General features: G+C 47.7%; 2 protein-coding genes across 2 annotated transcripts; both read right to left on the reverse strand.

Moving 5' to 3' along the window:
* Positions 1–245: 245 nt before the first annotated feature.
* On the reverse strand, positions 246–1,511 carry LOC119878967 (GTP:AMP phosphotransferase AK3, mitochondrial-like). The gene has a single exon (XM_038589485.1). It carries the CDS (start codon positions 1,451–1,453, stop codon positions 770–772), a length of 684 nt encoding a protein of 227 aa, XP_038445413.1. The 5' UTR covers positions 1,454–1,511; the 3' UTR covers positions 246–769.
* Positions 1,512–8,218: 6,707 nt separating this feature from the next.
* On the reverse strand, positions 8,219–13,666 carry LOC119878965. Its single transcript, XM_038589478.1, has 5 exons — positions 13,631–13,666; positions 13,250–13,598; positions 11,215–11,358; positions 10,228–10,307; positions 8,219–8,569 (listed from the first exon to the last, which is right to left on the reverse strand). Exons 1-5 carry the CDS (start codon positions 13,664–13,666, stop codon positions 8,477–8,479), a joined length of 702 nt encoding a protein of 233 aa, XP_038445406.1. The 3' UTR covers positions 8,219–8,476.
* Between the last annotated feature and the right edge of the window lie 31 nt (positions 13,667–13,697).

Consider the following 13,697-nt stretch of genomic DNA (forward strand, 5'->3'; position numbering starts at 1 on the left):
CTGAGCAATAATCTGAAAACACAAGACTAATTACATTTTCTGTTGATAATTCAACCTCAGTGCTTTTGTAAGAACTTCCAGTGTCAATTTCTAATAAATCATTTTTTTCAATACACATGTTCTCAAAACCTGTCACAGGAAAGTAATATTTTCCTATATGCTAATTTAACACAATTTTATAGCAGACTGAAAATTCTGAATAAACTGAAAGTTTGTTTATGACATAATAAATACAGTATATACGGTTAAGTTTTTAAGTTTCTTACTGTAAAGGCAACAGTGAATTTGCATCCTGAAACTAATCTGCATATCTGGTTGCTTGTTTTCTAGAATTTGATAGTGTTTCACAAAACCATGTACCACAGTGCTAACGATGCTGGGTTTTGGCATCAGTCTACAACACATTTCTCTGATGAGCTACTTTACCGAGTGACATGGAAATGTTTTTAGCTTCTCCAAAGAATAAGAAAATTTTTTATCAACCACTTAAGTCTTCTGAACAAAAGTTAATATTACTACCAATTGCTCTTTTAATTAGGACATCTGATGTTTTTAAATTACATACCCATAGAAGATACCCTGGGTAGACAAAAAGATGAATCTTAGTATCGGACTCATTTGGCCCATTCTTAATTTCCAGAATGAAATCAGTAGAAGTGAAACTAATATAATTTTCAAAGAATTCATACATGCCAGTCTCAGAACACGGAGCTTCTAAATGCACAGGTGAGGAGTCTCTGCTCATCTTACTGGTGATGTACACTTTTCCTCATGGAGTAACCGATGCTTTCTGGTTTATTTGTGGAACTTTTGTTTGTAGGAAAGCATACACATGGGGCCAGATCTTGTTGGTTTCTGTTCCAGAGAAGGTTTCCAATACTCCCTTTTTCCGGTAATATTCCAGGACCGGCTGTGTTTGGACTTCATAAGCCTTGAGTCTCTTGACAACCGTCTCTGGCTTGTCATCATCCCGCTGAATGAGAGGCTCCCCTGTCAGGTCATCAATGCCCACGGCTTTGGGAGGGTTGAATTCGATGTTGTAGACTCGGCCGCTGGCCGGATGAATCCAGCGCGCGGTGAGACGCTGCTTAATGACTTCAAAGGGCACGTTCAGATTAATCACTGTGTCTATCTGATAAGCTCCGTCCAGGGCTTCTGCCTGTGGAAGTGTCCTTGGAAAACCATCCAATAGCCAGCTATATTGGGTGAGGTTTTTCAGCTCATGAAGGGCCAGCCGAGTCATGACACCATCCGGGATGAGCTTCCCTTGGTCAATGAAAGTCTTGGCTAACACACCAATTTCTGTGCCCCGAAGCATGTTGTCCCGGAGCAGGTCCCCGCTGGAGAGGTGCTTCAGCGCGAAGTGCTTGGTGATGCGCGACGACACGGTGCCCTTGCCGGAGCCCGGCGCCCCCATGATCACGGCGCGCAGCAGCCGCGCGGACGCCCCCATGGCCGCCGGGAGCCGGGGCGCGGGGGCTCCGGCCTGGCTGCGCGCTCGCGGGGCTGCGCCGTGCGGGGCGGCGGGCGGACAGCGCTGCGCGCAGGGGGCGGGCGCGGCGCCCGGGCGCTCCCGGAAGTCTCTATCTCAGTTTTTAAAAAGATTTGAGAGAGAGAGAAAGAGAGAGAGAGAGAGAGAGAGAGAGAGAGAGAATGTATGTGAGGGCACTGGTAGGGGGAGGGGCAGAAGGAGAGGGAGAGAATCCAGAGCAGATTCCCTGCTAGGTGTGGAACCCGCATTCAGGGCTGGATCTAGGACCCTGAGATCATGACCTAAGCCAAAATCAAAGGTCCAATGTTGGACGCATCTAGCCACCCACAAATCCATCTCATTTACTGATAAACCAATCACACTTAAAAAATCATTATGCTGCACAGTATGCTTTAATATCTGATATCTCTATTCTGTCTCATTACCCCCCCCTTTTTTTTTACTAAAGATTCCTGTATATCCTTAGATTTTTTTTCCAGAATACATTTAAAAGCAGTTTGTCCAGATCCCCTCCCCAAAGCATATCTTCCCCCCCACCAAAACATGTCTCTATTTACCTATAATCTATCTACCTACAAAGATACAGATAGATATGCAGATACAGACATAAATGTACGTATCTTCAAGAGATTTATTTTTAAAAAAATTTTGTATTTATTTATGATAGGCACACAGTGAGAGAGAGAGAGGCAGAGACACAGGCAGAGGGAGAAGCAGGCCCCATGCACCGGGAGCCTGACCCCGGATCCCCAGGATCGCGCCCTGGGCCAAAGGCAGGCGCCAAACCGCTGTGCCACCCAGGGATCCCTTCAAGAGATTTCTAGATGTTACCTAATTCAACACCAATCTTGAGGCTGGATTAAGTATCTTTCTAAATCTGTGACCTGTCTCTCGTAATAACTATTTTTAAGGGTATAGTTCAGTGGCATTAAGTACATTCACATTGTTGTGCAACCATTTCCAGAACATTTTTCTTTTCATGTGCCCAAACTGAGACTCTGTATCCATTCGACAATAACTCCCCATCCCACCCACAGCCCAGCCCCTGGCAACCACCATTCTTCTATTCTGGAAGCCTTTTGAGATGATCCCTTCCCTGCTGGTTTCAATCCAGCTGGAGTCCAGTTTTCCTCTCCTTGCAGATACAATATACAATACTTTGGGGAGAGGGCGGGCATGCATCTGAACACTTTATTGGCAGAAACAGGCCTATGTACCTTATAGGCAATAAAATTTCCCTTAAGGCAAACTAGAGCTACCAGACTTTTTAGCCTAAGGAGTTTTGAATGTGTATATGGATACCACAGCATATTAGGGCGAGTGTTGGCATATTAGGGCGAGGCCAACAACCCAGACGTTTAGTTTGGTTCTTAAAGGTTGTCAGAGTTGACAGCTAATGGAGATTCCATCTGATGACCACAGAAGTCAATCTACACTGGAAGAGCTGCCCAAGCTGGAAACCTGTGACCAATCCAGGGACAGGGTCAACTCTTACAAACAAACAAAGCTTCTAATACTTAGCTAAGATTTCTTAGGTTTTTTTTTTAAGATTTTATTTATTCACTCATGAGAGATAGAGAGAGAGAGAGAGAGAGAGAGGCAGCGACACAGGTAGAGGGAGAAGCAGGCGCCATTCAGGGAGCCCGACCTGGGACTGGATCTCAGGTCTCCAGGATCAGGCTCTGGGCAGAAGGTGGCGCCAAACCACAAACCACCAGGGCTGCCCGGATTTCTTAGTCTTTAAAAACTAAACTCCAGCAAACCTAGCTAACAGTTGAAGTATCCTATAGCTTCAAAATCAAGTAAGACTTGCAAATGAACTATAGATATAGACAATTGTTTTTTATTCTACACCCTACAAATATTGGTGAAAATTATGGACATCACCACCCAAATCATTGAGAGTATTATTAATTTTAGGTGGCAGGCCAATGTTGAGGTCCTTCCACTTAGAGGACTCACATCTCCCCACTTCCAGGTCTCTCTTCTCTAATGTCCAAGATTTCGATGTTGAAGTGAGTCTGATTAGTCAAAGAAAATCTATAAAGTTTGCCTTGATTATCCTTTTTGACCATCCATTGAAACCAAATAATAATTTGCCAATTCTTGGCATTGGGAGCTATTTAGGGCAAGGGCCTGATGTTGAACCGCTTTATGTTTGGTGCCAAGATGAACCTAAAGACATGAGAGAGAGACCGAAAAATATCACAACCTGCCACATAGGCTAGTTTTGGATACACCCGAGAGTTATCAATACCTATTTCATGAACTGATTGTGAAGATTAAATAGGGAACAACATTGTAAGCAATGAGCTCATAGTAAGCCCTAAATGAATGTTATTTATCATTGTTAAGCTACAGTACTGTTCTGCATCATTTCTAGGGCCTCTGATTAATTGGAAGATTTCCTTCACCTCTAGTGGTGAGAGTGATGATGAAAGCAAGGAAGCCCTCCAGAAGCAAATGACAGGGTTGTAGGTGAGCAAAGGAAGTAAATTGTTTTTGTTGTCCCATCCTGTAGCTCCTGTCTGAGAACACAACCTGAAGAGCAGACAAGATGGACCTAACACGGACAAAGGACCTTAATCTACAACACTCTTCTCCCCAAGTTACTAACCTGTTAGAACAAGGAATATACATACTTCTATAAATTTTATAAGCAACGAAACAATTAGAGGTTATTTGCATTAAATAGCTCCTTTGAGAAGGCCAATGCCTCCAGTGTTAACTCTAAATGACTTACATTCTGTGGTGAATTTCTTACATCCACTAGTTTAGTCTTAAATGCCTATGTCAACTTTAGGCAGGATGTAGTATATTAACATATTCATAAATATTTAAATATTGCAAATAAAGTCATAGCACTATTGTTCTTTTTTAAATTTTTTAAAGATTTATTTATTCATGAGAGACACACAGAGAAAGGTAGAGACATAAGCAGAGGGAGAAGCAGGCTCCCTTGGGGAGCCAGATGCAGCACTGGATCCCACAACCACAGGATCACGCCCTGAGCACAACCACTGAGCCATCTAGGTGTCCCAGCACTATTAATTCTTATTTTTAAAAAAGATTATTTATTTATTTATTAGAGAAACAGAGAGAGACAGAGACACCAGAGAGAGACAGAGAGAGAAGCAGGCTCCATGCAGGGAGCTTCACGTGGGCGGCGCTAAACCACTAAGCCACCAGAGCTGCCCTATTAATTCTTCACTGTTTGTTCCTCCATCCTTCTCTATCACTAGTTTATAAGCTCCTTTAGTGCTTGAAGGAAACATATCTTATTCTTTTCTCATTCCTAGAACCAAGTACATTCTGTTGTTGATTGAGCGAATGAATGAAAGAATGAGTGATAAGAAAATGAAATTACTTTCTCTAGCTGAAGCTGCCTGCTGGGAAGGAGAAATGAAGACAAACTTTTAAATGTTGGGTGCTGCAGGGGAGGCTAATAGTGAGGCATAGTGGAGCTGTTCTGGACAACAAGGAAGCTTCAGAAGGGCCCTGAGCCTCCGAGTAGGAGAGATAGCTGTCACCTTGGATAAGCTTGCCAACCAATTTTCTTCATGCTACTGAAAAACGTTCTCAGGGGCCTTAGACCTTTCCTTGATTTATTTGGTTTAAGACATTATTTTTTTTTCTGTATTTATAAAAGGCAAAAAACAACAAAAAAAGCCCAACCAGGAACTATGTGTAGTTGCCAAAGTATTAAAGAACACATAAGTAAACTGGCTAACAATTTTGGAAAGCAGGAGTAATAACCCAAGGCTCTGTGTTAAATAAATAAAGAGGGTGCCTGGATGGCTCAGATGGTTGGGCACCTGCCTTCGGCTCAGGTTGTGATCCCAGGTTCTTGGGATCAAGTCCTGCCTGCATCAGGCTCCCTCCTCAGCAGAGAGTCTGCTTCTCCCTCTCATGGTCTCATTCTCTTTCAAATGAATAGATGAAATTAAAAAAATAAATAAATTCACATAATAGTAAATATAAGCAACACTCTTCTTGTGAAGATTTCCTAAAATAAGAGGCAGCATAAAATGACACGGGATTCATTTTTTTAACGGTTTTATTTCCTTATTCATGAGAGAGAAAGAGAGAAAAACAGAGACACAAGCAGAGGGAGAAGTGGGCTCCATGCAGGGAGCCCGATGTGGGGCTCCAGGATCACGCCCTGGGCTGAAGGCAGGCGCTAAACCGCTGAGCCACCCGGGGATCCCCGACACCGGATTTAACATCAATTGGGGGTTGATCTCTCGCTTCCAGTTTTTGTCATGAACCCTAAGTAAGCCACTTAACTATCCTGAGTTCGAGTTTCTTCGTGTAAAAAAAGGAAAAGGAAAACAAGTAAAAGAAAAACACAAAAACAACACAGCCACCCAAGGAAACCAGAGGATCGATGTAGCAATGCACCCGAAAGCATTCTGTAAATCAGGAGTGCTCTATGAATGCTAGTCTGTTGTCACAGAATTCGGCACTTTGTGCCAGCGGAGTTAGGAATTTCCTACTTGACCCACCTTCAGTGGAGAATTCTGAAACAGATGCTTCTCGTGACATGCCCTTTGTGCTCTGTGAGCATCCCTTGCTGAATAAAACTTGATGATGGCACAGAAACCAGGGCGGGCCACTGCCGCGTTTGGGAAGACTCCTACCGAATACAGGAGGCCGAACTGGGAGAATGCTGTGACCAGAGAGCGCTGCGGGCTGGTCCCGCACCAAATACGTACATGAAATTTCACGCCCAGAAACCAAAACTGCCCGTTCCCTTATATTCCCTAAACCCTCTGCACAGGCAACCCAAGCACTTGTCACTTCGCGAACAGGTTTTCCTCTGGAACCCTAAGATTCGAAAAGCATTAGAAGGCAACAGGCGCTGGCTGTGGAGCGCTGCCCCTCAAACGTCTCTTGGGGCTGAGCGGCCGCCGAGGTCCCCTCTAGAACCAGGGTGCCTCTCAGCGGAGACTACAAAGCGCTGAGGGGTAAGGCCAGTCTCCAGGGCTCCCGGTCACCCGGTCACCGAGGGGGCGGCCTTCTCCCCGCCCCCTCCATCCTGGCTCGGCTCCCGGGCAAGGCCTCGGCCGAGGGTCCGGACTTAGCTCCCACACCAGCAAGGTTTTATCCCTCTCGGTGGGAACCGCAAAAGACACCGACTCCGCCACCCTCGCGTCACTGCTCGCAAGGTGCCCCCGCGCTTCTTCAAGAGAGGCGGGGCCGGGGGCGGGGCCGGCTCGGCGGGAGTGGGGAGAGCCCCGCCCCGCCCCGCCCGCCCTGGCCCCCCACTCTGCGCGGGTCTCTAACTCTACTTCCCCTCCCGCAGCCCCACCGCGCCAGAGTCCTAGAGCTTCCTTCTTCTCTTCGAGTGAATTTTTAGGGTCGAGTCCAAAGGGTGAGCTTCCAGGATCCCAGCGTACGGTCATCTTTATAGCAACTGGCGTCAGCGGCACTGCCAGAGAAGATGTAGAGTCCCAAGCAGTTAGTAGTTACCTACTGACCTTTAAACATGTGCATTTCTCCGGTCGCCTGGCTGGCTCAGTGGTTGGGGGTTTCCTTCCGCGAGGGCTAGGGCGTGATCCCGGGATGCCAGGATCCGTCCCACCTCGGGCTCCCCTGGGGGAGACCCCTTCTCCCTCTGCCTACGTCTCTGCCTCTCTCTGTGTGTTTCTCATGAATCAATAAAATCTTTAAAAATTTTTTGAGATTTCTCAACTCCGTGTGGGAAATGATCTCTAAAGATAGAATACTTTGGCTTAATGCTTTCAGGAGGCACACCTGGGTGGCTCAATGGTTGAGCATCTGCCTTCCGCTCAGGGTGTGATCCTGGGGTGCACGATTGAGTCCCACATCAGGCTCCTTGCAGGGAGCCTGTTTCTCCCTCTGCCTGTCTCTCTGCCTGTCTCTCTCTCTCTCTCTCTCTCTCTCTCTCTCTATATATATATATATATATATAAAACAAAATCTATCCCATTTTATTATCCTAAAAATATGACCTTCATTTTTCATGCTAAAAAATGTTTTATGAAGAGTTGCTGATAGAGGATAGTTTTAATGAGTGCTTTTACCTGAGCTTTAAAATAAAAAGTTGGAATTTTTTTCCAACTTTGTTGATGTTTTACTGGTCTGTGAAATCCAAGTGAAGGCCCAGAAGTAGGGATATCAGTGGCCCAAGTGGGACAGTTTAATCAAACAGTGTTGTTAGCTATGTGCAGGACATTCCTCCAACTGCCCCTTTTCTGTCTTTGCATTGTCCTTATGCACGTTTTACTCCGCATTAGCACCTTCAGATCCCAAATAGAGATGCCTTTATTTTCTTAAACATCTAGATTTTAGCCCATTCTCTGAAAGCACCCCCAAATCATTGGCACCTGGCACCATCTCTTGACCCCAGCCAGCACTACTTTCTCCACCTCAATATACAAGACCCTTAGCCCCAACCATTATCTTCTTCGGAATCTTCTTTTACTCTGAAAGTAGTTGGCTTTGGAGGAATAACCGGGATCCTGATACTGTTTTAAACCAAAAATTGTAGATTTTATTACCCATCTCATTATCCATTGTATTCATTGTATGTATCCACTCAATTATTATACCCATTGGTTGAGTATGTCTCCGCTTCTCTGGGTAGCTTATAAACACCTCAAGAACAATAGTTGTGGTTTATTTTCCTTCTTCTAGTGCCTGCCACACTCTTAGATTAGGTACTGGAATATATCTACAATTAAAAATGAACAAATCAACACATTCTTTGCACAAGGAATGCTTTAATAATTATCCAAATATAACAACTTCTTCATTGTGGTCCTCTTGGTTTGCAAATGAGAGTCAGAACCAGAGGCCTGGGCCCAGACAGGTACAAGGAGGAAGCCCGAGAAAACCATTTATTCCTGGGGGCTATGGTCAGGTTTATTGGTAAATGGGAAGGAAAGAAAATAACCTGAAGCAGAGGCAAGAGGAAGGAGAAATGAATTCCTGAGTGAGAAGAGGAGCTCTGGAATGACTCTACGGCAGCCCTGTGTCCTGTCTCATCCCGAGAAACATCCTGTCATCCAGTAGGAGAGTGGCCGGCCTGCACAGTGCAACCTCCATGCTACCCTGTGGAAAGAAAACAGATTGGTTCTTGTTTTTACCACTCAGTAAGCTCCTTCTGCAGCTACATGACCCAGATCTTAGAGCAGTGCTCAGAATCCCCTTCATTCCTAGCTCTCTGCTTTGTCCCCCCTGGCCCTCTGATTCTTCCCTTAAATTTCCCCTATCTGTGGTCTTTGTCCTCTACTTCCCCCACCCGATATGCTTCCACATTTTCAAATCCTTCTCTTCCTCTGAAGTAGGAGAGCACCATTGTAGAAGGATGAAAGATACTAAATAAATTAAAAGGTAAATAAATAAATAATCAATCTCAGGTGCAACCATTGACTCTTCCTCCAGAACAGGTCAGCCCTCATAGCCATCAGTGTCCCTTGTGCGTGGTGTTTCTAGAGTAGGCAAGGCACTTAACTCCCTCCATCCTCACAGACGCCTGGAGGCCAGTTGTAGTCAACTGGCCAGTTGTATATACAGCCAGTTGTATTCTGTGTATATCTGGTTTGAAGCTCAGAAAAGTAAAGTAAACATCCTAATGTCCACCATCGTGGACAAATGCTGACAGGAGCATTTACATTTACAGAAAATGTTGCTGCCAATTAGCGAGAGGGGACCCTGTGGCAACCATGAAGGTATAGCTCAATTGCTCCCAGGCCTCCAGCTGATGGAACCAAGCAGGGATCTGCATCCAAACTGAACCCATCAGGTTCTTTATCCCAGGCACTTGGACAGGGACTAAGCCTAGGCAGTCTCTGTTGCTGCTCAGGACATTAGCCCATCCACTTGGGGCAGCCAGAGTCTGTGCTGTGGAATGTGGAGCAGAGAATGCTGCTCTCTACCAAGAAAGTAGTGAAGCAAATGCACCAGGAGGCAGAAACTTGCCAGGAAAAGCTGGCTGACACTTTCCAGCTCTGCTTCCATTACCTTCTGAGGTCTAGCCGCACCTGTGTAAGCTCAGTGAGACACCTTGTGCCCTCAGGATACAGCTCCCTCAACTCACTTGAGTTACTTTGTTACTGCATCCAAAAGAGTTTTATTTATTTATTTTTTAAAGATCCATTTTTTTTTAAAGATTTTATTTATTCATGTGAGACACACAGAGAGAGACAGAAACATGGGCAGAGGGAGAAGCAGGCTCCCTGATGTGGGATTCGATCCCAGGCCCTGGGGGATCACCACCTGAGCTGAAGGCAGATGATCAACCACTGAGCCACCCAGGCACCCAAATATTTATTTATTTATTTATTTATTTATTTATTTATTTATTTATTTATTTATTTATTTATTTTGAGAGAGACAGAGAGAGAGAGAGCGAGCACCCTAACGGGGTGAGGGCCAGAGGGAGAGGGGGAAATCCCAAGCAGACTCTGTGCTGGTGTGGAGCCTGACATGGGGCTTGAATCATGACTGTGAGATCATGACTTGAGTGGAAATCAAGAGTTGGACGCTCAACTGACTGAGCCATCCAGACGCCCCCTCTAAAATAATTTTAGTACATCAGAGAAAGACCCAGATCCTGGGTATTGTAAGTCAGAGTTCCAAGCCCTGCCACTCTCCCACATTTTTCTAGGCTATAAAGGGGTCTAGTCCTTGCCTACTGTGCCTTTCTCTGTCACTACAACCTTCCCAGTGCTCTGGCTGCTAACTTAGTCCCACAGTGTTCTCCTCACCAGTTCTTCATACCCCCTGCTCCAGAGACAATCTTTTTTTGCACAGCTGATGGCTGAGAGAAGATTGAGGCTCAGTACATCTGGAAGGGAGAGAGAGAGAGAGAGAGAGAGAGAGCGAGCACACCTGTGAGAACAGAGGACTAAGACTGAGGCAAGCTCTCTCTCCTTGGCTTGTCCCTGCGCTGGCATGTACCCCCCAGGGGCTGAGTATTTCCAGATTAGGCAAAGCCTCCCTCCCAGAGGCCTATTTAGACATCCCCACAATGGGGATAGGGAGTGGCCTGGGTTCTGGCAGGAGGCACAGGACAACTGTTTACCCCCATACTTCCTAGTCAGGGTAGATGGTAGTTCATGCCACGTTTGAGGGTTTCTAGGGAGAGGAGATGTCAAAACAGGCAGCATAGAGACCAAGGTATATCTTGCCTGATCAGGGAGGCTCTTCAGATGAAGAGTCTCGGGATATGAATCAGAGTATGAAAGAGGAGAGAAGGTCCAAGTCATGGACCTATGGAGCCTCCTGGAGCGGCTCTGAGGTGGGCAGTTTGCACTTGGCCTTTAATCAGACATTGGCCAAAGTTTTTACTTGATGGTTAGAGTGGAGCCTTCAGGGCCACCAGCCTGGAATTCGGCACTGGTTCTATGAGCCTCAGTTTGCTCATCTGAAAAGTGGGCATAATAGTTTCCATCACATGAAACACTGGGTAAAATGGGCTCTGCAGGTAAAATGGTTAGTATATAACACACTCTCAAGAAATGTTGGCTGCTGCTGTTGCTCCTGCTCTGCTATTAACTATGCAGAGCTTTTCTAGAACCCGTACACCAAAGAATATGCTAAGTGGATGGGCACTACAGCCACTTGTCAAGTCCTCTGCTCAGCAAAAACATTCCTGGACTCCATGGGCAGTCCCTCTGGGGACATTCCCAGGCCTTGCATAGGAATAGACGTCCTGTGAGTAGAGCTTCCCCACCCTGGAGCCCTGGCCAGACCTTGACAGTCCTCGTGGCAAATGTTTTCTGAGTGACTCCTGTCATCATTGCACCAGTAATGGCTGTTGATCTGGAAGCTGCCGTCTGCGTTTTCATTTCCCTTCGATATGTTGAATCTGCTTTCCACAAAAGCCAGACATAGCCCTTCAAACAGGGAGAAGAGGGTTTTTAGAAGAGGGTTTTATGTTTTTAAAAGAGTGGTTTTTTTTGTTTGTTTGTTTTTAGGGTTATTGAGCTGAAGGAGGAGGGAGATGGAGAGAGGGAGATCAGGAAGCGGAAGAAAGACAAGAGGATAGGCACTTTTACGGAGGGATATTGAAGGTAGACAGGCATTCAATTTTCAAAGAAGTGAGACTATAAATGGCAAGCAAAGACATGGGTCTCTTTGGGGCCCTTTACAATTACTGTCAAACAGCCAATACCTTTGGGCCTGGTACCAGAACTTAGAGGGGATGTGTATCCAAAAAGCCCAGGAAATTATAAATTATAAATGTTAACAAATGGGCCTGGGTGCCTCCTGAATGTCTAGATACTCTGGGGGAACTTGGCTCTCTCAGTTCAAGGGCAATCAAAATGGTCAAAACTTAACGATCCAGCACCTACAAAAAGAGGAAGCAATTCAAAAGCCTCCAAACCCACCTAGCCATCAGCTTCCCCAGGATCCACTCACCTACACTCTTCCCGACATGTAACATCACGTCTAGTACTGTGTTCCCTGTGTTCAGTACTGGGACTAACCTGCAATCAGCTCTGGCTGGGAGGAGCCCCGGGTGAGGGTCGTCTCTAAATGCCAGGAAAACCTTCATGGGCATGGGTCTGTGACCACAGCCAACCCCACATAGTGCAACCCCCTGGGTTTCTACAGATTACAGTCCAAAAGGCAGTGATAAGCTTCCAGTGTCCCAGGCTGAATGAGTAGCCATCCCTCACCTTCCAGGTATTTGGATGATAAGGTACCATTGCAGCAGCCAACACAAGTAACATAATATGAATGCTAGAAACACAATCCTTGAGGACAGGTGCAGGAGAGCAGACATTCAGGAAAACCTCTTGAACCACGGGACATAGATCTCTACTCCTCCACACTTACTTACCATCTGAGGCCCTGTACCAATGGAGCTACTCAGTAACTACCCGGCTCTGAAAAAGCACCTGGATTGGCTGTTGGGGGGCAGCAGGTGGGGCTGGCAAGAGACTGCACTAAGTTTTCAGATCAGATGGGGACCGCATTAAGGGAAGAATGGGCACAGAGCTGAGAGGAAGAGATGGGGGCATGGAGGCCTCATTTTAAGAAGATTGGGTTGGGGTGGTAGGAACTGGGGCGGCAAGAGTCGGGGGCAGTTTAGCAAAGATGAAGTGTTCTCAGGATGGCTGCAGGTGGAAAGAAAGCATGTGGTGGGCTGGGAAGTGAGGGCTTGAGTCGGTGTGGACAAGAAGATGCATCGAAGACTTGGGATAGGGCAGAGATCAGAGCTATCAAGAAGGGGGTGAGCTCAACAGGGCATCCGCTTGGATGGCAGGCATTGAATAAGGGTGGGTGGAGGTGGGTGTTAGGGCTGAGCAGACCTTCCGGGACTGGGATAAGAAAGCTGGGTCAGAAAAGGGGAAAGCCATAGCGGTGGGGCTCAGGGGAGGTTGGCGTGGAGCACCGGGATTGCCACAGGGGTTGAGGGGTGAGGATGTGATGCCTCAGAGGGCGGAGGAGGGATGTGTCTGCGCTCGGGGTTGGAACTGGACTCCCAGGGGGTCAAGAGTGTGGCTGCATTGACGCGACGCCAGGGGCGAGGGGGTGGGGGTACGTGCTGGGCTCGGGTCCCCGTCGGGAGAAGATGGAGGGGGCGGTCAGCAGGGGCTGTGCGGGCTGAAGGCTCGGCTCCGAGGGGGTAGGGCGCGGGCTTACAACGGGGAAGGCAAAGGGTTCTGAAGCAGGACAGCGCAAAGGCGACCAGGGGTCGGGACCACGGAACGCGCCCGCCGCCCGTTCGCATCTCGACCCCGCCCCCCTCCCCCCTCCTCCCCCTGACCCCGGACTCACCAGAGCGAGCGGGGAGGGGGCGGGGTCGCTCCTGGCCGCTGCAGCCTCTCAGCCTCCGACCCGACGCTCCGGCCTCTCCGCCACCGACGCCCGGAAACTGCGCTCGAGGCGCCTGACGCCAACCCGGCGGTTGGGCGCTCGGCCCCGCCCCCGGCCCGCGGAGCCAATGGCGGGGCGGGAGGAGCCGCGGGGCGGGGCCAACGTTCCCGAAGCCGAGTTCCCCAAGGGCCAGCGGGTGAGCGGTCTGGGAGGCTTGGACTCCACTAAGGGGAGAGGGAGATCCGCCTGCAGAGGCGAGGCCACTAAGCGAGGTCACCGACCTAAGAGGAGCTTGACCCAAGGCCCGCCTCTAGCAGTGTCTGCGTCAGACTAGATCCCGGCTTCTGGGTCCGTGATCTCGCCTGGCCGCAGCGCCATGCGTGTAACGTTGGCCTCCTGAGGGGTAGGT

The sequence above is a fragment of the Canis lupus genome, unplaced genomic scaffold (genome assembly GCF_011100685.1).
Source record: "Canis lupus familiaris isolate Mischka breed German Shepherd unplaced genomic scaffold, alternate assembly UU_Cfam_GSD_1.0 chrUn_S2159H2359, whole genome shotgun sequence".
NCBI classification, from domain to species: Eukaryota; Metazoa; Chordata; class Mammalia; order Carnivora; family Canidae; genus Canis; species Canis lupus.